This window comes from Danaus plexippus, chromosome 14 (genome assembly GCF_018135715.1).
Source record: "Danaus plexippus chromosome 14, MEX_DaPlex, whole genome shotgun sequence".
In the NCBI taxonomy this organism is placed as follows: domain Eukaryota; kingdom Metazoa; phylum Arthropoda; class Insecta; order Lepidoptera; family Nymphalidae; genus Danaus; species Danaus plexippus.
The window spans coordinates 7,173,493-7,197,564 of NC_083546.1; the positions used below are offsets into that span (position 1 = coordinate 7,173,493).

Genomic DNA, 24,072 nt, shown 5'->3' on the forward strand with positions numbered 1-24,072 from the left:
AAAGTTAAATAACGACGTCATATATTAATTAACAATGATAAAGAGATGATATAAGTATATGCAATTATTGATTAATGCATGTATTACGTACGTGTGATATAAAATAATTATAAAAGATAATATACCATATACCTAATTATGTGGCATTTTATTTCACAAAATGTCACAAAAATTTTAGCGATGTACGGCACGAATCAGAACGGCATGAGATGTTTGAATAAAATGAATATTATTTAAAAAAAATATATGTAATCCTTTAACGTGTCCAATGGAAATTTTAAACTGATATAAAAACTCAGAACCAATTACGAAGATATCTCTTAAAGATAATTTTAATAACAAAAAGATAGAAAAAAAGAAAAAAATATTTTGTCAATAATAATCATTTAATCAACTATACCGGAATTGATTGTGATTAAATTCGATTTGGACATGCATTCGGAAGAGGGCACAAACAAAAAATTTGCAATTGATAAAATTGAGGGAACATAAATTCAGGTGCAATACCTATATTTACAATTTTTCTTCTTTCTATACATCGTTGAGAAGACGCCATGTGCAGTTGTGCACTATCTGTAGGAACCCTGTTCACCGTATAATAAAAGTTATCAAGACGCTCGCCACCTATAAGCATTGCCGAATTAAATACAGTTAGTACCCAGTTTTACTCTCATTAACATTGATATGTTGTTACGCTGTATTGAGATTACTTTATTATAGTGATTTTATTATCGCAAAATACTCGTTAAGTTTAAAACTTGGATATCTCAACAAAATTGCTTACTGTTTGATTGATTAGATTAGAATTAATGTAACAGGTGTGTTTTATTAAAATCATTTAAACATTAATATTGATATTCTTGCTTAAATATATATATATGTGTGTGTGTGGTTTTTCGTAGTCAGTTAGTTTGTTTTTATTTACTTCTGTTTGTCGTCTTCTTCTCTTCGAGATAGGAGGTGTTTTAATAAGTATGCGTCAATCGCCACAATTTTCCTCTCCCTCTTGGCCTCCCTCTTCCCTAAATAAGGGAGGCAACGCATCCGCAAAACTATTTTGAGGATGTCCATAGGCGACGGTAGTACCTCCACCATGTAGACCGTCTGCTCGTTTGCCCCCTTTGTCATATAATGTGAATTGAATTAAAATTTTCGCTTCATCGTCCAAAACACCTTACAAGTTTTCTTTTCGACTTTCCACAAATGACGAAATTAAACACTATTTACACATTTTCTTGACGTTTTACTATCCAAAAAACAACACAAAACATATTGTATGATAATAGCAAGAAAAAGAACTCATCTTTTACTTATTTAATTTGTCAGAAATAATCCTAACTATCTATTTTCATTGTAGAACTGGTCTGATACGGATTGGATTTATGTGGAAGATTGTATATTGTCCAATCTCACTTGACGTCTCGATTGGACGTCTCGATAGATGAGATGAAAATGTATCTCAGTAAGTGTTGTTTTTGTGGTCTACCAAATTCGGAATTTGCCCGTGCTATGCTCTGGATGCATGCCTCGAGATCTTGCAGTTTGATTACCGTTTTAATCTCGGTATATAGTGTTCAGACATGAGGATCTGTGGTTTGTCAAAACGGTTTTAATTCGTTGATTTATCCACTACTTGTCTCTTGACTTGTAACTTTCGCAGATTCTATTTTAACTGAGAAATTAATGTAAATCAAAATAATGAATCTGATCATAGTGTCGCCTAAATATGAGAAAATTGTATACGAAATAAGATAAACGAGAGGTAGTGGAATCGAAATGTAAAAAGTTATTAATCATAATGAATTGAGCAAACCATTCAATGAGTGTTTAAAAAATATATAATAGAAAGATCTGTTCCTCGCATTGATCAGTGATACGAAATAAACTTAGTATTTCGTAGTAAGAAAAAGAAGAATATTAATACGAACATACATGATAATAAATGCAAGTTTAACTGTTAGAAAAAATTACTCTTTCAGGTTAAGTCCACGTAAAGATCAATTTGTAACGAATTAGATGAATAAAAGTTTTCTCCACGAGAGTGCGAGGAAAATTACAAACGAGTCACGCATCTTAGCGACGCTGTCAAGACCCATAAGACTTATGTTTACATTCAAATCGAATATAAAATAAAACATAACTCATCAAAATGAATCATTTAATATGTTCCGATTCAGAATATTTTTTTCATTTAAATGAAACTAATATATTTCGGATATACTACGCGGATTTTATTATTTTAAAAACTACATATTCCCGACGTTTCGGTTACTTTCAGCAACCGTGATCACGGGCAGACGAGATGTGAATGTCTGTCAGTTGGTCCTGTTATTTGTCATCTAATATAAGTAAGTTTTTTAGTATATCCGAAATATATTAGTTTCAGTTTGTTAAATGAATAAAACTCGCGAAAATCTTAGATTTCATTATCAGAACATTTTTGCAAGTTGTTTGAATTTGAACACAATCAAATAAATACTTTATTAATTTTTTGTTTATCTTTAAAAGTTATCGTTATTTGTGGCCTACTAAAGCGTCATAATGAATAAATAAGGCGTTATATTTATTAACATTTAATTGAATTATGTTCGTATCTTGATCTCAGTCAATAAACAGCATCCGGGAGTTGCACGTGCTAGAGACGGCCGCGGATCGCGTGCGCCGACTGTCGGATATTGTATGGGAACCATCGGAAGTTACTCACGACTGAACAATCTGATAACAATCTGAACAACATTTTCGTATCCATTGATTTGTTAATAGGAGACCGTTTGTTATACATGAATGTGATGAAGCAATGTATTTTATGTTAAGTGAAATGTGCTTCAGTGATTGCGTATCCTGCGCAAACGCAATAATCGTACAGTGAAACACTAAACCCGACTCAGTGGCGTTGAAGCCACGTCCGAGGATGGCCGCTTCGTGGTATTCCATCGCGTTCCTCGCAGTCACAGCTCTTGGAGCATCCATCGGTCGTGAGTTTTGTTTACAAAATACTTATTCATATAGATTCTTTTGTTATATATTTTAATTATGTCTATTATAAGATTTTTCTTTGCCTCGATAATTAAGAATCACAAGCATTAACTTTCGTATTCTTTTGATATATATTTTTTTATGCACACAATGAATTAAATCAAAATTAAATAATAATAATAATTGAACTCTTCCATAGCAATTAATAGCGAACTTAATTTTTTTATACATTTAAACAAAACAAACATAAATATACAATTTATACGAGTTTAACTTATACTCTCTAAAAAACGTAAATATAAAAATTGATTTTGAAGAGCAAAAAATTATTAGTAATTTTTACTATTATAGAAAATAACTTGTATGTCACAATGTATATAATATAATATAATATAAAATTAAATCATTATTTAAACTTAAAAAGGTTCAATATTTCATAAATTTTCTTTATAGTGTGGAAAAGTAAACTACCGAATTACATTAATTTTTTTTTCTTTTCACCAAATGGAAGTTTTAACGGCACAGAATCAGTTTACCGCAAATGAAACATTTCAGACAAAGGACGTTTTGTAACATTATTTATATTAAAAATCCAGAGGGACAAAGTTCTGAAACAAGTTGCAAAGAAAGAAGTGTTAAAAAGTCGATAGTCTTAAGAACTTTGTCTCGGGGATTTCCCTTAACTTAAATCCAGGAAAAAAATTAAACTTGCTCTGTTCTTCTTTAAATAAAAAAAAAACTATTAGAAAATTAAATTTGAATTTCGATAATTTTATTCGCTTAGTAAAATCAATAACAATATACTTATCAATTTAATATAAATAACTATATATCCAAAATACATATTAAGATAATATAAATAAGATACTACTGATATCACGATCAAAATCTTTCAAGATAAATGATAAATAAAATTTCTTATCTTTCCTTTAAAATCAAATATTTCCACGCATTAGTATAATATTTATCTCTTAATCAGAAAATTCAAATCTTTCAAAGATATAATCATATATATTTATGTTTCTTTATATGTTTCTTAAGAAAAACTAATTACAAAATTATACCTACTCTATCGACTATTTGACTAACGTAAAACGATATTATAACAGTCATACAAAATAATAAATACATATAACATACATACATATAACAGTCCTACAAAATAATAGATATATATATATATATATATATATACATATACATATATATATATATATATATACGTATTCAAATATTTTTAATTAAACGAAACTTATATTAGGATTATAATTCAAATAGAATTCATAAATTACTGAATACATGAACATTATAAAGTAAGAATATTATTATTTAATACTATATTATAACAACTAACATAATATCATTTATGCAATATAATCATTACATTTAAATGCATATGCATTAATCCGCACCCGGGTATGCACATGCAGTAATCCACACATAACTGTTAAACATATATTAAACAGTTATATGAATTACGAATATTAATAAGAAATTACTTTCATCATACGTAAAGTAAGCTCTTATCACCAGTTCGCAACATCAAACAGAGGACAAATCCGGTAACGGTTTATAAGTGAAAAACTTCAAAACTGTCCGTGTTTAGTCCGACGACGTGAACTATCGTGAAGATAGCAATGTCACACAATATTCTCTTAGTTACAATCGAATTGATTTCCTACTGTTGCGCAACTTAGCAAAACGCACGCGCATTGAATGTTGACTAAGTTATGTCATCCAAGTGATGTAATTACTCCAAAGACTGGAACTGGGACGTATTATGTCTAACCTCTTTTGTGACGACATAAAATGAGACAGTATTTGAATAAAATAAATGGGAGTGGAGTTTGATATTTACAATGTTAACTGCTATCATATGTTATGTAAGACACACGTTTGCTTGATTGATTTTGTTTGTCCATATGTTCATCTCATCATTCACATATCATGCCTCATTATTACAGTTTCATATTTACCCCATCGAGACGCTCCTTTGGATCCGGACGTACGCAACAGCAGAATCTTGCGCCATTTAAACCGTGTATGTACGTAGCTGCGGCTATAGAGAATTACGGTGGAGGGAAAATTGTTATCTTAAGATGTAGTGATGGTCTTAACAAAACCTCTATACATCAATTGACATTTCCAAACGCATATCACTTCCTGTAGTTAACCTAAACTTACACAAACTAGTTTTATATTAATGAGATCTAAGACTTTCGCGAGTTTTATTCATTTAAATGAAACTAATATATTTCGGATATACTACGCGGATTTTATTATTTTAAAAACTTCATAATTCTTTTATGTTTTCATTTTCATTTCATTATTTACAGGTTCCGCTGTAATTTTAACGTATGATATTAATTGTGGTTAAAATATTTTGTGTCGAATAACTATTTTCTTACCACAAGTTCGAAAACTAAAGACAGAGCGTGTCCTTTATTGTATTCGACGTTTATATACAAAACTACTATAAGCACTGTATTTATTTTCACTATATCAAATAGTAGTAAAACTATGAATAAAAAATAGTGTTAATTTGAGATTTAATCAAAGCAAAATTTCTTTATAAATGTTCATGCTTAGGTGTAACTGAATGCACATCGTAGTTTGTTTAAACAAGTAATAATTATATTTCCAATTACTGCAGTCACGTGTAACATATAACATCTGTATTTCATTATATAAGTATTAAAATTGTATAATGTTATTTCCAGCGAAGAAGCAATTGCAATCGAACGTTTTAGACCGATCGGGGTGTGGTAGAGTATGGGTGACAGTCCACTCTCCCAGCATCCGAAGGCCCGGAGGAGATCTTCTCGACGCTATCGAACTTAACTGGGAATTCACCACGTGCTCAAACAAACCGACGCAGGTGATTCATAATACATGACAAACTATTTCCTCATAACTTTTCCTTATGATTTTCAATACATTCATTGCTTTGTTGTAAAACTAACAGTAAGTAAATAGGTATGGCATATTATATAAATTTCTATCTGAACGTGCTATAATCCTGGAATATTCACTATGGAATGATTTCCCAAAAGAAAGATCGTGTTACTGTGAAAGTAACTAGAGAAAAAACCGTTAATATCAATTTTTTAACCCTCGGTTACCGTAAACCTTGGAAACAACTGAAAATACTTTAAAAATGATCTCTATTACTTCTATAATCGTTTTAAAAAGCATTTATTTTTAATCATATTCCGACATCCAAGTTAGGAGGAAAAAGTAATGTTAACATACATACATACATCATCATCATCATCATTATCAGCCTATTGGAGCCCACTGCTGAGCAAAGGCCTCTTCTCGCATAGAGAAGGTTAGAGCATTAATCACCACGCTTGCTCAAAGCGGGTTGGCGAATTCAATCTTATAATTTGTAATTATATATACATACATACATGAGTAACTTTGGTGTTATGATGTCATTTAAATTTCATTTTTAAATTTTATGTTAAAACTAATATCTTTAATGTTTTAAATTTTGAGGAGGAAAAACAATTCAAAATACATAAGCATACAGTTTAGTACAAATGAGATAATACCAATTGCTTCAAATAAAATACGTATTTTCTTATGTAAAAACATCACACATGAAGAGGCTGTGGACTATCTAAAATACATCTTATTTAGACCAAGGTATTGATTTTATTTCATTGAAACAGAAGATGAAACGAAGGATATATGTATGAAGTATAAGTATCGTATATTTTTTTCCTTGTTATTAAATTCATTTCTCTCTACATAGCTTTAACTGACTATAATATTATCGTACACTCATTGAACACGCATTACGTAACTACTGTGTAGAAATTCTTTGTTAACCCGCAATGTATATGATGTATTGCTTCGCTTTAGACTTCCGAATTACTTTCCAGTTTTTATTAATATATATAAAGTATTGTTAATTTTTCATAAACATTACATTTACAGGGAGCAAATAATCAAACATTATCAAAGTTGTTTATTACTTTATGTATCTAAAGTTTACTTTCATCCACCAATTTTCCTCATACATTTTGAGGAAAAGTAAAAAGAAAAATATTTTACCGCTTAAAAAAATTTCTTAGCTTGAATATTATGATCATTTTCCTTATGAAATAACAATCATTGAATAATACAAAAAATAATACGCCTATTATTTGTTTACAGATCGGCCTCTTCAATCACAAGCCGTCGATGTGGGCCAACTCAATCGCCATGTATCAAGTGAATTCACCAGAGGGTCATGTAATAACAAACATATCTCTCGGCGATGCGTATCTTCCCGGAGGCTGGGACAAAGGCGCCGGGGCGAGGGGACCCAATTGTCTCTGGCCATGGGCGGGAGCGGGAGATAAACACATACAAGCAACCAACTGTCTGAAGATTCAACCAACTTGGATGGAAGACAACGCGTAAGTAGCCCTCAATAAAACAATCCTTATCTGTCACTCATATAAATGTATAAAGAATTTTTCTTCACGCACAAAAAACGGGAGTTGAAAGATAAAAAGGCCTTATTTAAAAGCTATATTTGAGACAGATTCGTTTTAACTTAGCGTGAATGTACGCAAAGATTTAAGTGAGATAAATCTCACTGTCAATTCAGGCATCCATTATCTTATTCACTACCAATCACTGTACATGACTAAGACCTTTCTTTCAAGACAAAGATAAAATTCAATCATACGATCGGTCGAAGTGTCTTGTTACTTTCTTGCCTACGTATTTCCTTACATGTTCGTTGATTCAGATCATTAATACCGGAATCCGGAACGATTGAATAATAAAGCATCGGGTTACAAGTATCCATTCTCATAGCAACAAAGTTTTTGTAGTTTAAAAAAAAACGATCGCAAAATGTAATTAAATGGATCAAAATTCCGAATCTTGCAGCAAAATGTGTGCACTTTAAATTAGCCCGAAGTATCTAACGCTATACAGATTTCCTTTAAAGTTAAAATAGGTTTTAAATAATGCTGTTTGTTATCCATGGAATTATTGAGGTAAAATATGCATACAAAAGACAGTATTACGAACACATATATATAACATGACTTAGAAGATTTTGATTGACATGATTTGTTCAGTATTAAATCAATTTAAATATTCAGCTTTATTTATTTTAGACGAAAATTTTAAAATAAATAAGTCCTATATCAGAAAAATTTGTCGCGAATCCTTAGCTAACTAAGTTCTTGATTTTTAAATAGTTTTTGACGTGTTACTAAATTATCAGATTTTATTAATAATTATTTAGAATAAATTAAAATAAATAATTAAATTATAAACTCGACATCGCTTCAGTTTTAAAAACGTTATTATGCAAAATTTAAACAAAAAATATTTATTCAGAGATCAAAAAATATTTATTATCAGATCAAATCTATTAAAAATAACAGTACCTCAATAATGTATATACGAATATAATCTTATTATAAATAGATATAAAAAAAATAATTTCGGATTTAATACCACTTTATTATTATTTTAGACAACATACTACCGACGTTTCGATTACTTTGCAGCATTCGTGATCACGAAGACGACATGAAAATGTTATTGTATCATGAGGAAAATATTAGTTTTATTTAAATGAATACTCGCGAAAGTCTAAGTTTATATTATCAATAAAAAATATAGTAGTTTATTGAACGATCTACATTAATGGAGAAGTATATTAATAGCATTATGATAGACGCTATTCTCCAGATAGCAGTATATCTGCATACTTTCTGAACATCCGCACGGTAATGTGTTTTCTCGTATATCCATTTCTTATATAAAAAATAATATATGAATTCTCACTATTACTGATATATTATGTACTTGGAAATCATAAAAACACGTTCACTTAATCGTATGCTAAAATATTTATATCTAACAATATCTTAGAGTTAGAAGTAAGGGTGGGGAGGAATAATTAGTCAAGAGTCTTGGTTACCTTTGACTTGATGCAAAACGTGCTTAAAAAATATAAAGATAATTTTTTCAAATATAATATTGTGATAATTTTAATTAATTTCAGTGAGAGTATTAACAAATTGCGTATCGGAGAGCTTGCCATCCCGGGATCCCATAATGCTGGTGCTTGGAAATTCGACACCGAAATCAGCACAGTCTCACGGGATAGCTTCGTGCTGTGTCAGGACAGATCCATCTGGCAGCAGCTGGTCCACGGGATAAGATATTTCGATTTTAGGATAGCGTATTATGATTTCTATCCGCGAATGGAAGACAGGTGAGGATCACCTTTATCATTGCCCATCTCTCTCATAAACTCGCGTTAATTTAACTATAATATAAGTGAAACGTAAAGTGGAATATTGCTTAGATATTTCTTAATGAGGTTTTATTTTTAATGGTTCTTTACTTGAGTATGCCTACCACAAGACTGCATAATCATACTACACACGAAGCGTTTCACGTTTCTCATTGAATTCAATTCAGGTTACCACTATAATGAACCAAAATGTAGTAATTAAAACTGTAAACACTCCGCATGTTGTGTGAGAATGCAAACTTGGGGTAAGAGCAGTGGTTCTTATTTTACTTTGTTTCTAAAAAGATTTTAGCTATGGTATAAATTGATTATTGAATATGACATATCATTGGTTAAATTAAAAACATATTAGGCTTCGTTTCTTAAACTTTTGCTCCGGAAACACACATATTGTTTTCATTTCTAATGTTACTTACGTCTATAGAAATTTCTATCATAAACTGCATGTAACTCACATAGGTATTATATGTAAGAAATACATATTTTTTTAATGCGAGCAAATGATATTTTGGCTCGCATTTTCTCACACATTCTACTTTTAATACAAATAAAGGTGTATGTACTATGCTAAATAGATCCAGCCTTAGTGACTGTCAAATTCAATATTGTTAATATCAATAGTCAAAGCGAAAAATAGTACTAAAGACAGTGAAAAGTTTCTCACACGAGAGTCGTATTTACGTTCTTGTAAATTTATATGAGACTTTTATAAAGTTATATTAGAAACCATTTTAATAATCTATTGGATATTAGTTCATAAATAAATTGTTATTATAATAGAAATTAGAGCAACAAAATTTTTTTTACATTCATTTTAAAGTATCATAAAAACGTAGCTGCATATTTTACATTTTTAATAAGTTAGAGAGCTCATTAAACAACACTTTATTAGCGTTAAAAATCCTTATACAAATTTTATATTTCATTAATTTCTTGCGGATACTATTCTTATATAAGTTACGTTTAATTTTATGTTACACTGTGTATTACGAAATGTTTTGTGTATAGTTCAGATGCCCAAAAATGCTACGTAATATTTATAGGTGTGATCTTAATATATATATATGTGATATACATATATATACACTAATGTATATATCATGTCTTGCAGTGTTCTATGTATGAGAAATTAATTACCATGGTAACAGTTATAGATTATATACTCGTAGATATACAAAATAAATAACAAAAAAAACAGCAGACTGAATCTTTAAGCATTGTTCTAATTCCGTCCAACCAATTCGTGACTGGCTCCACAATGTTACGTAACCGACCAATTTCCGCTTCGCTTCCCATTAGCCAATTCCTAATTACTGTCGGAACAGACAATGAAATATTTTAGACCAACTACGAACTATAAAATAATATTAACTATAAAATAATATTAACAATATTCCTAACATTCACGACATCATACTTTCACTTCCGTACATTTATATTCATAACGTAACTTACTCCTTTCTGGTCTTCCATAACTAATAAAACATAATTATTTTTTTCTTCACTTTATTAGTTACAACTGTGATTTGTCAATGTTATTTTACCCAAAACCATTCTGCTACGTTAAATTTAACCATATTTTGTAAACATTAATAATCCTACTTAAATTTTTCAACCATTTTATTTTTATAATTTTACCGATTTTTTAGATACTGGCTGAATCACAACTTAATCCGTGTTCGGCCATTGGTGCCACTTTTGAAAGAAATAAGAAAATTTCTTGATAACACTAAAGAGGTTTGTGTTGTATTTTTTATTTAGTTAACTTTAAGATGCAAATTACAATACAAATATTATTGTGACGAATGCTTATTCCAAATATTTCGTAACGTTTTACTGGAAGTGAAAGTAAATTTTTTGTGGTAATAATTTAAGGCAATACGCCTTAAGTAGCTATTTAACAAAAATATGAATATACAATGACAATTTTAAGCAAATCAGATTTCCTAAAAAAAGCTAGTTTTTTTTGCATATACCATAAATTAAAAGAAGTGTGTGTCTTCACTTAAAGTAACATTTTCCTAACAGGTAATTTTTCTCGACGCACACCATTTTCCGGTTGGTTTTTATCATCAGAACGGGGCACCGATTTGGGAGGTCCACAACGGTTTGATACAAATAATACAAAGAGAGCTGGGACCTCATCTAGCATCAGCCTCCCAGTTCGGGACCAACCCTGGCACTAGAGGCCCGACACTCCAAAGCCTCGTCAATGCTGACAAACGCCTGGTCTTTAGTTATGTTGACAACAGCATAGTCCTTGGTAAGTTGTCACAATGATGTGAATAAAACAAACATAAATATACTTTTATAATTGCTTAATTTGTGTAAGAAAACTCGTGCAATTTATATTTCTCTAATATCAGTATAATCCAATATATTTCATGACGTTGCTATATAGAAACAAAAATTATTAAAAAAACTGTTATTTACACCTTCTTTTTTTAAAAACATACTGTCACATAATTAACTAAAAGTGCCTCAACAACTGAAATGTTTATAACAGACATAGTATTTGTTACATTAACCACATCAAGATAATCTAAGTCATTCAGTCAATGTCTGTTTTTCGTTAGGAATGCCCTCAGTTGTAAATCGCAGGCAGTCTGCTCCTTATTCTACTTAAACCCACTCTGCATCACATTTGCTAATTTGTTCCTTAGTTATCCAATGAGTGCGTTTTATTTACAATGAATATTGTTTGTTTTATGATAAAATTTACAATTTTATACAATATTGATTAAATTTTTTCAGGTAACAGATGGTTATGGCCTATTTTACCTCACCTCTGGGCGAATACGAACAAACCAGTCGAGCTTTTCAACTTCTTAGATCGCAACATCAATAATCATCCGTTGCCATCAGCTCGCTCTCCGCTTTTCTCTGCCATGGCTCAAACAACACCAACTGTGTTCGACATTCTTTTTCTGCGCGGATCTTTGAGAGAAAATGCTGATACTGTAAATCGTCTTGTAACAAAACGACTTACTACTCTCTGGCGACATAATGCCAATATTGTCTCCTCGGATTTCTTTTTAGGCAACGATGTCATCGATGTATCAATAGCTCTTAGCGTGGAGCGATCAAATAGATTATGACGAAGAAATCACTTAAGAAGTGGGGGCATTGTAGTCAACAAATATCGTCCTCGACTTGAAAAGAGTGGACGTCGTCACCAAAGATTTACGCTAGCTATACATAATAGAGACCGCACGATAATGCTTCCTTGATTGTATCTATACTACTTTCTTACTGTTTGTACATTATAAAGTAAATAATAAAATGTAACTGCCTAACATTGTGATGTAAAATAGAGGAAAAGTGATATATTTTAAGTATTCAATTTAGTCGTTAAGATTGAACTAGTCCATCGTTACGTGTTAAGAAGCCAATGATTCATAACTATTTTGTATTTATAAATTTTGTACCCCAAATATATTTCTATTTATTATAAAAATGGTTTAATTATAGGTTATAAGAAATGAAAGTTTTTGAGTTACTTATAATAAATGTAATCATCTGTTACAATAAATAATATCTAATTATAATAATTGTACTTGCAACAAAACGAGGTAGATTAACCGTGCAAAGCACGAAACAGTCAAGGTTGTGTATCACGTGTGGGGTGCCAAGAGTGGCAGTAGCTCGGCTCGACTCATACGAGACAAAGCTCGAGCATCAAGACCCATCGCGGCTGCAGCACCACGGACGTCTAGACCGAAACTTTGTAGCAAAGCCGCCAGAGCGACTTCCTCGCCAGTCCGAGGATCTCGCAGTCTAGGACACGAACTGTTACACTGCGGCCAAGAACAGCGCTCAATCAGTCTCCGAGGTGCACATCTAGGGCGTTCCTTCCTATTACCGTCTCTGAACCGGCGTTCCCAGCAGGCGATCGCGTTTGGCAATGATATGCCCGACACATTTATTGCCAGCCACTCCGGCCGTGCGAGGGCGCCGTGGGCTATACATGCAGGCGCGAAGGTAGCGCGTACGGTCTTCAAGCTAGCACGAATAGCCGCGCCCGTCTCATGAACGGCGTCCCATTGCGCTCTCGTCCTAGGAGCGCGTACTCCTTCTGCTGTAAGCTGGGCAGAGTCAAAAAGATATTGGAAAACAAAAAGGGGCGTGCGTATGTGAGGGTAGAGCCGATACCCAAAATAGCATAGCCAGGGCTTGTCGTGGAAATCCCTAACGCAGGAATTGGGTGGTGCCCCTAACCATAATGTGTGGCCTAAACGAGCTACGGCGTTAGCTGATGATGCACGTCTCGCTCTTGGTGGACGATCCAAGAACCATCCAGAATCTGCTATAGCCGCAACTCGTACACTGTGAGCTCTAAGAGTTCTTCTTGTAGAGTCAGCGTGAAGCATGACACCCGTACCTCCAGCACTAGATCCTACAAGTAGCAAACGGCCCGCGAGTCCTAGGTGCAATAGTTCATTGAGGACCGATCGGACAATAAGGTGCCCCACAAACGCGAAACTGCCATTAGTTCTTGTATGGAGACGAGTTCCTGCCCACATATCGCTAGAGCAATACGGTAATAAAACATGATTGGAGGCGTGCCAGAGAGGGTTTGCTTGGGGGTCGGAAGATAGCAAGGCTGGAGCTCTTCGCGCTCGAGGCCAACGTGTGGAAGACATAAGGCCAGGGCGTCTCGTCCACCGCGCACCACATGAGCCCGCGTCCCAACAATAGCCACCACCTTCCAAATACAACACCCAGTGCCGGCTGTTACTGCCACGACGGATGTAATATCTATAAAAAAAAAGATTTAATTTTTATTGACTAGTTTACTTATAACATAACAAATAATTCTAGATCACTCATTAATCATTAATTAAATTGAAACAACAATACATTGCAAATTAATTATAGGAGTTAAAAATATTTGACACGCATATCACGTAATGTATGTACTTTTAGTAAACTCGTGGATTGCTTATACAAATTAAATTAAGTTAATATTACAAATTACCTGTTATTTTCCAAGTCCTACAATAAAATTGCGCAAAAATAAAATACATAACTTCTATTTAAACTACAAAAGAAATTGTATGTACATTATACTTGTACATTACCCAAATCAATTTAATAGATAGATTTAAATAAATTTTATATCAAATAGAATTCGACCAGTACCAGATACAATAGGTTTAATCAATTTCTATCAATCATCACGAGCAAGATCAATAGAAAGCACAAGTTTTTACCCTGCGGGTGATCCATCATTACAGGTCAGTGAAGTGTTTGTGAGCCACACCAGTCGCAGACTGTCTGCCTGGACCAGACTTTCGCAGACCGATATGACCACCGCCTGAAAAATTAACATCTTAAATCATTATATATAAATTTAATGAACACAATACAGGCAAATTGGATACAGGCAAAAATTAATGGAGGCAAAATACAGGTATAAATTAATGGAGGCAAAACAAGAAGACTGACGTACCTAACTTTCATATAGCGTTACATTAAAAACGATTGGAGTAACATAGTTATGTTTTTAAATTAGTTAATAGAAATTTTATTTATTTTAAAAGCATATTACTTGTTAAGTCTCAGTAACCGTTACGATTCAATATACTAAAGAGATTAATTAATGCGTAATCTCAAGTACACTTTACTATCACATCTAGTTAATAATATGAAATAAGTTAAAATAGTATTTATACAAACCGCTCTTGATCTGTAGATCAATCAAATTAATGTAATAAAAACGATATTATGATAATTGAATTTCAAAGAAGTTTAAATTTACTTCGTTTTTATCTAAAAAAATATATAAACGTATGTAAAATATAAAATACAATCGTATAGAAAAGAAGCCGCAAATAAACAACATGATTCTAAGTAGAGTTAATAGTTAAAATTAAATAATTAAAATCACACCATAACATTTAACTATAATATGGATTAAAATAATAGACTTTTCACTCGTATGACCAAAGACAACAAAAAATTTATAAAATAATGCACTGCGTATAAACATAAAATTTCAAATGTATCGTTCGTCATTTAAGAGTCCCGTCACAGTTGCATCTTATGAATATTTAATTTTTATTTTTAATTTGCAAGTAATTGCATTGGATTCACGTATGCGGAAGCATCCGTAGAGACGCTGTTATAAATGAATAGGTATATGATAATATTATCCATCAGTCTATACCCGAGAGAGCTTATACAAGCTATTTACATTTAAATTATAGATAATACACTACAAAACACATAAATGGTCTCAATAACAAGTTTATTTACATAGACGACGTGCATTCCGGAAACCTACTTCAATTTCATCAACTATTTATATTATGGCGGTATAAAATTTAAATATACATTAAGGTATGTTTAACGAAATCACTAAAACTTTTATTTTTTTATTACGGAATCAATCAAATTCTATAAAAATGCTAGCAATGATCGAGAAACACACGAATTACGACTAATAACAAACAAAATATTCGTACACAGAGGGTCCATTTGAGCCAGCAGGAATGACTGACGGTCATCACTACGAGGCGGGCAAACAGCGGAGCGGCTCACGACAGCGATCACACCCCATACTGACGGTACCACTACACTATTACGCGATACACTTACTACTGGCGACGCACGGTAGCTGGGCCTGTTTACAAAATAAAGCCTATTTAGAGCGAGGGCGAAGGGCCGGCTCGTCGCGCGGCGTTCGACCGAATAAAGGTAACAGGCAGGCGGCTCGTTTGTTAGGCAGGGGCAGAGGGACCGGCTCCGCGGTGAGATCAAAAGCGCCGCAGATCAAAGGAGCCGCCGCGCGATCGGCATCCGTCATTATTATTATGCAAGCATTACGGAGCGCGTGACTCAGGCGAGTAGGCCACGCGAGCTGCGCGGGCGCCGGTGAAACCCCCCACACCCCTTCCTCAACCCCTAACACATCCCCATGCCATGAAGCACCTGTTTCGTAAGTGTAAAATTTAACCCTAAATTCTCAAAGCACGTTTTCGCACCGACCATTCCGTGTACTCGCCTCACGCCTCATTAAACTTAATAACTTTGTTTGCAAGAAAGTACTTAAAACAATACAGAATTGTTTCTCAGTAAGTAATTGTTTTTTATTTCGTTTCACTAGGAACAGATGTTTAGTTGTTGTTGTTGTTGTTTTTAAATGAATTTCTTGTCTTTTTACAATGCCGCTGTTGACATATTTTTAACTTCGCAGGATGCTGACAGTGTCCTTCCATTTAATGAGAACTCTTGTCTGTAACACTGAAAACGTCTTGCCCTAAATAAGTCTTGCTGGGTGCGAATAATACAAGACTTCAGCGATAACTTTTAATCTAAAACACGTAGAAGTGGAAATATTCAATGCCCATGCATGAAGGATGAATGTGGGCGCAAACTAAGTAGAATATAATTGACGGGCGGCACGGCAAGGTTCAAAGCCAGTACCTGCCTGTAAAAATGCCATCATAAAGCCACACGGCCACAATGAGCCCTTTGACAGTTGGTACCTTTATGATGCCGACTCGGATGTACGCCTCGGTCTCATTATACTTACTTTATCCACTGACGATACTGAATCTAAAGCTACCAGTATAATAAATCAGGACATCTAACAGAGCGGAAGAATCGACCATTTTGATCATTCAAAATCTTTATGGCTTATTATTTAATCCCATTATATTTAAGTCGGGACGCTCTTTTAAAAGGGCTTTGATATAGAACACTAATTTTCCATAACAATGTGCCCAACAAAAGGTTTTTTGTGCTCGTTAATGGGGTCTTATTAATTTATTAGAAGCTGTAAACAGATTATTCTCAAATGGGTTTCGATTCAGCTGTTGTTACGTGATCGTTTCTTTTACTATACACACGAGTATAAAGGAATCGGTTTATTTTATTTTCTATGAATTAAAATACATACATGTTTTACTAAGAGAGTAGGTACCTACTTAAAGCAATTCATTGGAAGTCAGCTGCGCGATCATTACATTTCTTTATGGCTGGGAATTTCAACAGTTTGTACGATAGCTTCATAGATATTCTTATAACTGTTATATAAATTATATAATGTTTATGAAAATTATATGAAATTCGTTACACTGTGAACCTTCTGTGGGTGTAAGGAATCATCACTAGATATAGAAGCATTGCTTCTCAATTTTCGTCAAACAAAAACTAGAATTAACATATGATAAGATATTGTATGGCATTCTTTTACTATATGAAGTGTTTGGATTAGATATTATTTCTTCCAATATCATTAAATTCAGATATTAATAGTATTAAAACGTTAACATCTACATACGATTATCATCAAGATATGCAATACGTCATTTAAACTATAATTAAATCATCACTTAAGGTGATTAAGCGAAATAATGTCCTTTTTAAAGTCAATTAAATCAACCAAATAAATTATAGGAAAATATATATATACTTAAATTAAAATCATGAATCTCAACAAACTATAGTCGAGCGTGTTTAATTGAATTATACATTTTTTTTTTATAATAAGTAATATATACGACTTACCATATAGAGCCTACACTTTATACTCTAAACAGTAAGATTTTGAATACTTTCATATGACTAACTTTACAGATAAACAACAATAGATTTTAAAAACATCTTAATCTTCTCAGTCATAAAAGTTGAGTACATTACTTACATGTATTTATCTGTGTAGTAATAATTTTATGAATATAGAAGTTATATTTTAATACTGTACATTAAATTTACAACCAATTCACATAGGATATGTTTAATGTATACATTTGTTTTTACAGAGCTACTGGCTGGCGACTGACGATCGGACAAAAAAATGTTAGGTTCATCTCGAGCTAGATGTACAGTCGCTCACATTATAAATTAACTATTTTATATGATATGAACCAAAATAATGACTGCATAAAAATGTCAGATGAATTACTTAAATTTTATTAACTTACGTATTTAATTAAGGTATATATAATTATTTTCTTAAGAGTATTAACATGCACGTGGAAGCATAACACATAAGTGATAGTTCGTTCATCATCGCGCGTTATCATATACAAATCGTAACCACTTTCGTCATTGACGGTATCAATGAATAAGCTTCGGTAGCGAAGCACGAATGGGCGAGTATCGTAGTAGTGCGATTCCGGGGCCACAGGCTCCGAATCACAATAAATCTGAAATCTGAACCGATAAGTAGTCAGGCGGATTGCCGCCGCGGCGTGATCAAAGAGAAGGGAGCCACATGAAAGACGCCGCGATCTTCGCTGAGATGTTTCATTTGATACCACGTTTCCAACGCCAGACGGCACGTCATTTATAACGTGACGTTTTAATTAATGCTGAACCCGAGCGACACTTGACGTGACAACGACGTGACGAAGGTCGGTCCCGAATGAATTTAGGATTTCTCTCATATTATTTTAATTAAAGCTTTGTATGAGCGTCACCTATTTGCGGATGACGTTTTCAAAAAAATTCGAATTAATTTCCAACCGTCGCACTCTTTTTTATCGGGAAAATATTTTTAAATTTTTATTCTGTGAACAGTGAGCACAGATAAAAATAAACTAATTTAAACGAATAAAAAGATTCGGTTATTTTAGTACTAAGACTTGAGTAGTCGTGGTGCTCAATCTTATAACGACATATCTAAAGTGGTCGAAAACTTTTTGACGCCAATATAGTGTTTTTTAAAATAACTAAAATTAAAAATTTACAAGGACATAAAATATGAGACATGTATTAAAAACTTTAATAGCTCCTGTTTCAAACTACAATCCTAAAAAGTACAAACTTTATTTAATTAGAATTCTCGTGTTATATACAATAATTATTATTACACTGCAATGGGCACGCGTATTCATGTATAGGCAGAGAGCGTAACAGTTATTATCGCTTTATATGCATGAAGTAATAAGGTAACTACGTACAAGAACCGTCAGACGCTGGCGTCGCGTATAGTAATTAAATATTAATTTGCTATAAGCCTTGAATTCAATACGTACAATATTTTAACTGTAATATTATACAGAACAACATTACAATGTATGTAGCTGAGGACATTCCGTCTTAATCTGTAATCATCTATTATTGAGAACGGAATTCATGTCACTAAAGAAGTTATTGTTTTAAAACGTAATCTTTGGACTTATTTACCAGAAAGGCGTTTTTTTTTTTTTACATTCAGCCAATCAGAACACCTTTCATAGTGTGACAGTACTCTTTTTTTGTCTTTTTATCTTTTGTTTGGTCTTTTGTATTCCGCAAAATTTCAATCCAAGTTTAAATGAAACGGTATATGTTACACCAATGTACTACAATGTTACACAATATACGTCGTTTTGGTTTTCAACTAAGCTATCCCTTAATCAAAAAAAATATTTTCAGGGTTCAAATACGTTTTTAATTTAACAAATTGACCCTATTCTTAACCCAATCTAAGAAACTCTTGTTTAGTCACCAATCACCATGATAAAATAATAATTTTGTTTATCTAAATTTGTATAAAATTCTTCATATTATAACTTTAAACTTATCCTGCAATCAGAAGGAATTAATTCTCATTAATTAGTTTTTGCATATTTATTACACTTGCTTCTACGACCTCGAGCAATAATTAATATTTTACACACACAATTTAACGCAAATATACATTTTGACAGATGGAACAGATGTTTAAAATTTTAATTATACTTTATATTATCTGTAGTAAACATTACTACACACAAATAACTCAGAGACTAAGAGGAACCAAATATATTAAATCTTTGATAGTCTTGTAGGTGATGTAATGGAAAGACAATCTAGTATATATATGTATTGTAATATTATAATTTACAATTTAATCATTGAGACGAGATCACAGTGCTAAGTTCCGATGGCGACTGTCGACAGAAATATAATTATTTATTAATTCAGTATGTAACATATCGAATATCGGTTTGTTTCTGAGTGCCAATATGGAATGTGAGTTTCGCTTACATTAATAACATAACATAATATATAAAACGTAGGCACAAATCATTTGTTTTTCCAGTTTTATAAAGTCCTCGGCGGCTTTTGACAAAATTTTGAACAATTGAAGTTATAGTCATACAAAGAAATATTTGACATTAAAAACAAAAAGGCACAGTTCTCGACTATGTTTACAAACTAGCTCGTAAATTAGCTCTTTAGAAAATCACAGTAAAGTTGCTATAAAGAAAACTAAAACCCCTAACAGAAGAAGGTATTCTTTTCTACTTACTTCTAACTTTTCAGCGTTTTATACTTGGCAGAACGTTCACACATTTTCAGTTGTATAATACATTAACGTATGCCAAAGTTATAAGATTTATTTTTAATTTGTCGTTAACTTACCCACCAATATCTGTTCATAAATAAAAAACTTTACTAATTTAGCCTTTTTTTTTCTTCAGTGTAATTAAAATTGGAATTAGGACTTGCATTTTCGTATATAATAATTTGGATTTAAGATTATAGCAAATACTATTTTCATGTATTATAAATCAACAAAATACCTACATTTCCTTTATTTGAGAACGCTATGTAAGATATAAATAATCTTAACTTGGCCAGTTTTCAAAGAAATCGAAGAATTTAATACAATATTCAATTTCCTTATGTAGTATTTTGACTTCACCATTGTTGAAGAATTTGAATTCACCGCTAATGTTTTTTTTGGAACAGTCTTTACGTATGTTTTATTCACATGACACATGTGATGAGTGTTGTTATAGTATGCATTCATGGTCATCTTTAAATTTTTTTGTACTCGCGTATGAATACGAAGACTGCAAACAGATCAATTTATCGTTTTAGAACTCTCATATTATTTATAAAGAAAATCTTGAATTATACTTAAGAAGGTTGCAAAATTCAATCATAAATAAGCCACGTGGACAGCAAACTTAAATTATCTAGAAGTAAGTATACCTACAGATAAAAAAAAATCACAGACTTACAAAAAAGTTGCTTGTATGACAAACAAAGTTGCTTGTATGGTGACAAACAAATAGTAATAAACTTCTTCTAGTTCATTAAATATAACGAATGTAGGAAAATAACTTCGTTATTTTACCTTTCACATTTTCAATCCTGAACAGATATCCATGAAAATTTGTAGGTAGAGTAGCAGCTTGGAAAAGAACGAGAACTATTTTTAGAGTTATATCCGAAATTTGAGACAATAGTATGATTTTTTTATTGTACGTATTAATCTGTTTTCTTGCTCTGTAGAATTTTCGGCTCGCAAACTTTTAATAAATAAAGTTTAAGGTGAGCTCTACAACTTGTGCGCTCCTTTACACATTAGGTTTTTCCTATAACAGAATATTCTGGGCTGTAAGGCTATAGGCCATAGGCTATAAGTAATTATGTAATTATTATAATGACGCATGAATGGCTGTCTTGCGTTAATATTCGTTTCAAGATATTTCGTGGTTTATGGCTTTGCTCTATAAAAGGTGTTTTATTTGTGTTGTCTATGACACAACAAGTATAGAGATCACATATTTTCTAAAACTAATCTATGTTCATATGGAATAATAAATTTTTCTCGTTTAATTGTTTAGTAATTATTATCAAAAATTACTACTTTAAAGTAAAAAATGGATGACGTGACGTTAAAACGCCGAGACCATGAACAAATCTCAATTATACAATTCTTTTGTAATCTCTTTATTCGGATAAATGTTTAAAAACGGCATTTGATACGGGTGCCGCGGAAAATTGTGTCGCATATCTAAAGCCAGACATCTTTTTCAACGTAATTCACGACTTCAGAACATTAGCCTATTGACTATTGATTATATTAGATGTCACAAAACCAGAAGTATACTATGGTATACTTCGGGTTTTGTGACGTCATAGGTTGAAAGTATAGAGATCATAGGTTGCAGCTTGAACTTACTAGTAAGCAGGAATATACGATACATATAAAAAGACCCTGTAGGTAGGGTATAGGTAGAACCTATGTGAGACAAATAACATTACGACATAAGATAAAGACGAATGAGACGAATACAATAAGTATTTCTGACAACCGATTATTTCATTATCTGCGTCAACGCGTCCGACTTAAAACTGAATAATAATTTGAAGTACATGAAAGAACATTTTTTTTTTTCAACTTCAAAATATTTAGTGACTTTAAAAAATATATATAATGCGATTCATCTATCAATAACTCTGAAGCCAACGTAAACGTCCAGAGAAAGTTCGTTACCAAACAAATGGGTTTGTGTAAATTTCACTCGGAAACATCGAAATATGAATTAAACCAATATTTCTGAGCATATCTTTGTCCGCAGCGTTTGAGACGAGTTGTCCCACCGCCAGCCAAACCCCGCCGTCACCGATCACTCCATTGTTAATAAAACGAAACTGAATTCAAAACATCTTTATTTTAATGAATAAATTATATAACATTTAAATTTCTGTTTGGACCTGAGACAGATAAAAAATGAAAAAAAAAATCAAACAACAGCCTAAAAAACCGTATACAAAAGATCAAGGCACACATGTTTATCACAGAATACAGCAACTAATTACCCTAAACGAGGAATATAAGTATATATATATATTATGTATTAAATAATGATATTTTTTTTGGGCTTATAATAAATTACTAACAAAACCTAACAAGCTCCTATGTAAGCGTTTTTAAATAGAAATTCCATACATTTCTGACACATAACATTAAATGTTTTGAGATCCTAAAATTCCTACGACGTTATGCATCAGAGATTCCAACTGACATCAAAAACAAACTAAGCTCATTTATTGCCGATTCCTACGTAAATATATACAGTGTGGCGCTCGATTCGTCACATTTCACACAAAAAATCACATATTATAGGAGTATTCGGGTCCTTTGTACAATTTTTTAGTTTCAACCAATTCTCGTTATTAAAATATCTTCAAAGTCATCCTAACGAGAAGAACTGTTTGCTTGGCATCTTCTGTCTTTGCTTCTTGAGGAACTCCCGTGCCTGTTTATCCCCTTGTCTGGACTCTAACGCCTTGATAGCGTCGCCGTCTGAAAAATAAATACCCTTTTTATAGTAATACTGTTTTCATTGTCACTCTATAGAACGTGCTTTGGATGGTGAGACTTAGCAAGATGCTCGTAGTTTTTTAGTTGCCTTGCATATAAGTCACTTGATGTTTAATTTACCTCCACACACAGACACGCAATAACACAGATATCACTATCTCTCTCTCTCACACACACGTACACACTCACTGTCACTGTGTCTCTCTCTCACACACACATGTACACACACACTATCACTATCTCCCTCTATTAACGCATAACAAAGGTACAGACGAATTCAGGGCACAACTATCTCCCTCTATCAGTACACAAGAGAGCAGGACGCACCTATATTGGCTGGCCTGGAGAGCGGGAGGTGTTGTTGCGGCAGGCTCGATATAGGGGCATTAGTATGAACCACTTCACTGAAGTGTAAGTAAGCCTCGCCCACGAACGTGTTGCTGACGCTGAACATGTCTTTGTCCTTTATGACCAGGTGGATGAGACCGTTGGTAGTGTTCACCTGGGACGGGCTCAGTTGACTGAAACACAGATACAACTAGTAACCACGAGTTTAGGGCCCCTTAAACAAAAAGTCAGTGCCTCTATCAGAATTAATCGTACACATGCAAGTGATTTCCATACAATACAAAACCTAAATTATTATTTTTTTTACAAAAATACTTCTTATTCTTCTACGATGAGTAATTTTTTTTTGGTCATAATTTATCAATTTCTGGAATTATCATATAAACGTAATTAAATTAAGGATATCCTAAAACAGTAGCACACGTCGTGTCTC

At 32.5% G+C, this 24,072-nt stretch overlaps 3 protein-coding genes and 1 long non-coding RNA gene across 8 annotated transcripts in view; 2 read left to right on the plus strand and 2 right to left on the minus strand.

Moving 5' to 3' along the window:
* The first annotated feature begins 2,657 nt into the window (after positions 1-2,657).
* On the plus strand, positions 2,658-12,640 carry LOC116769665 (PI-PLC X domain-containing protein 3-like). The gene is made up of 7 exons (XM_061522554.1): positions 2,658-2,975; positions 5,697-5,854; positions 7,141-7,385; positions 8,999-9,211; positions 10,903-10,990; positions 11,282-11,516; positions 12,008-12,640. Exons 1-7 carry the CDS (start codon positions 2,912-2,914, stop codon positions 12,349-12,351), a joined length of 1,347 nt encoding a protein of 448 aa, XP_061378538.1. The 5' UTR covers positions 2,658-2,911; the 3' UTR covers positions 12,352-12,640.
* A 107-nt stretch (positions 12,641-12,747) lies between these two features.
* Positions 12,748-15,860, minus strand: LOC116769740 (palmitoleoyl-protein carboxylesterase NOTUM). Its single transcript, XM_032660928.2, has 3 exons — positions 15,721-15,860; positions 14,467-14,570; positions 12,748-14,011 (listed from the first exon to the last, which is right to left on the minus strand). The coding sequence occupies exons 1-3, from the start codon at positions 15,760-15,762 to the stop codon at positions 12,868-12,870; spliced, it is 1,290 nt and encodes a 429-aa protein (XP_032516819.1). The 5' UTR covers positions 15,763-15,860; the 3' UTR covers positions 12,748-12,867.
* On the plus strand, positions 15,371-16,333 carry LOC133319156 (uncharacterized). Its single transcript, XR_009752843.1, has 2 exons — positions 15,371-15,595; positions 15,725-16,333. It is a non-coding gene; the product is annotated as an uncharacterized LOC133319156 (long non-coding RNA).
* A 6,286-nt stretch (positions 16,334-22,619) lies between these two features.
* Positions 22,620-24,072, minus strand: part of LOC116769531 (protein unc-13 homolog 4B) — a 30,773-nt gene continuing 29,320 nt past the window's right edge. For all 5 annotated transcript variants that reach the window (XM_061522449.1, XM_061522450.1, XM_061522452.1 and 2 more), the window contains 2 exons: positions 23,619-23,812; positions 22,620-23,273 (listed from right to left, as the gene is read on the minus strand). In XM_061522449.1, the coding sequence (XP_061378433.1) occupies positions 23,161-23,273; positions 23,619-23,812 (307 nt within the window). In that variant the 3' untranslated portion in view covers positions 22,620-23,160. The remainder of the gene's footprint in view (positions 23,274-23,618; positions 23,813-24,072) is intronic.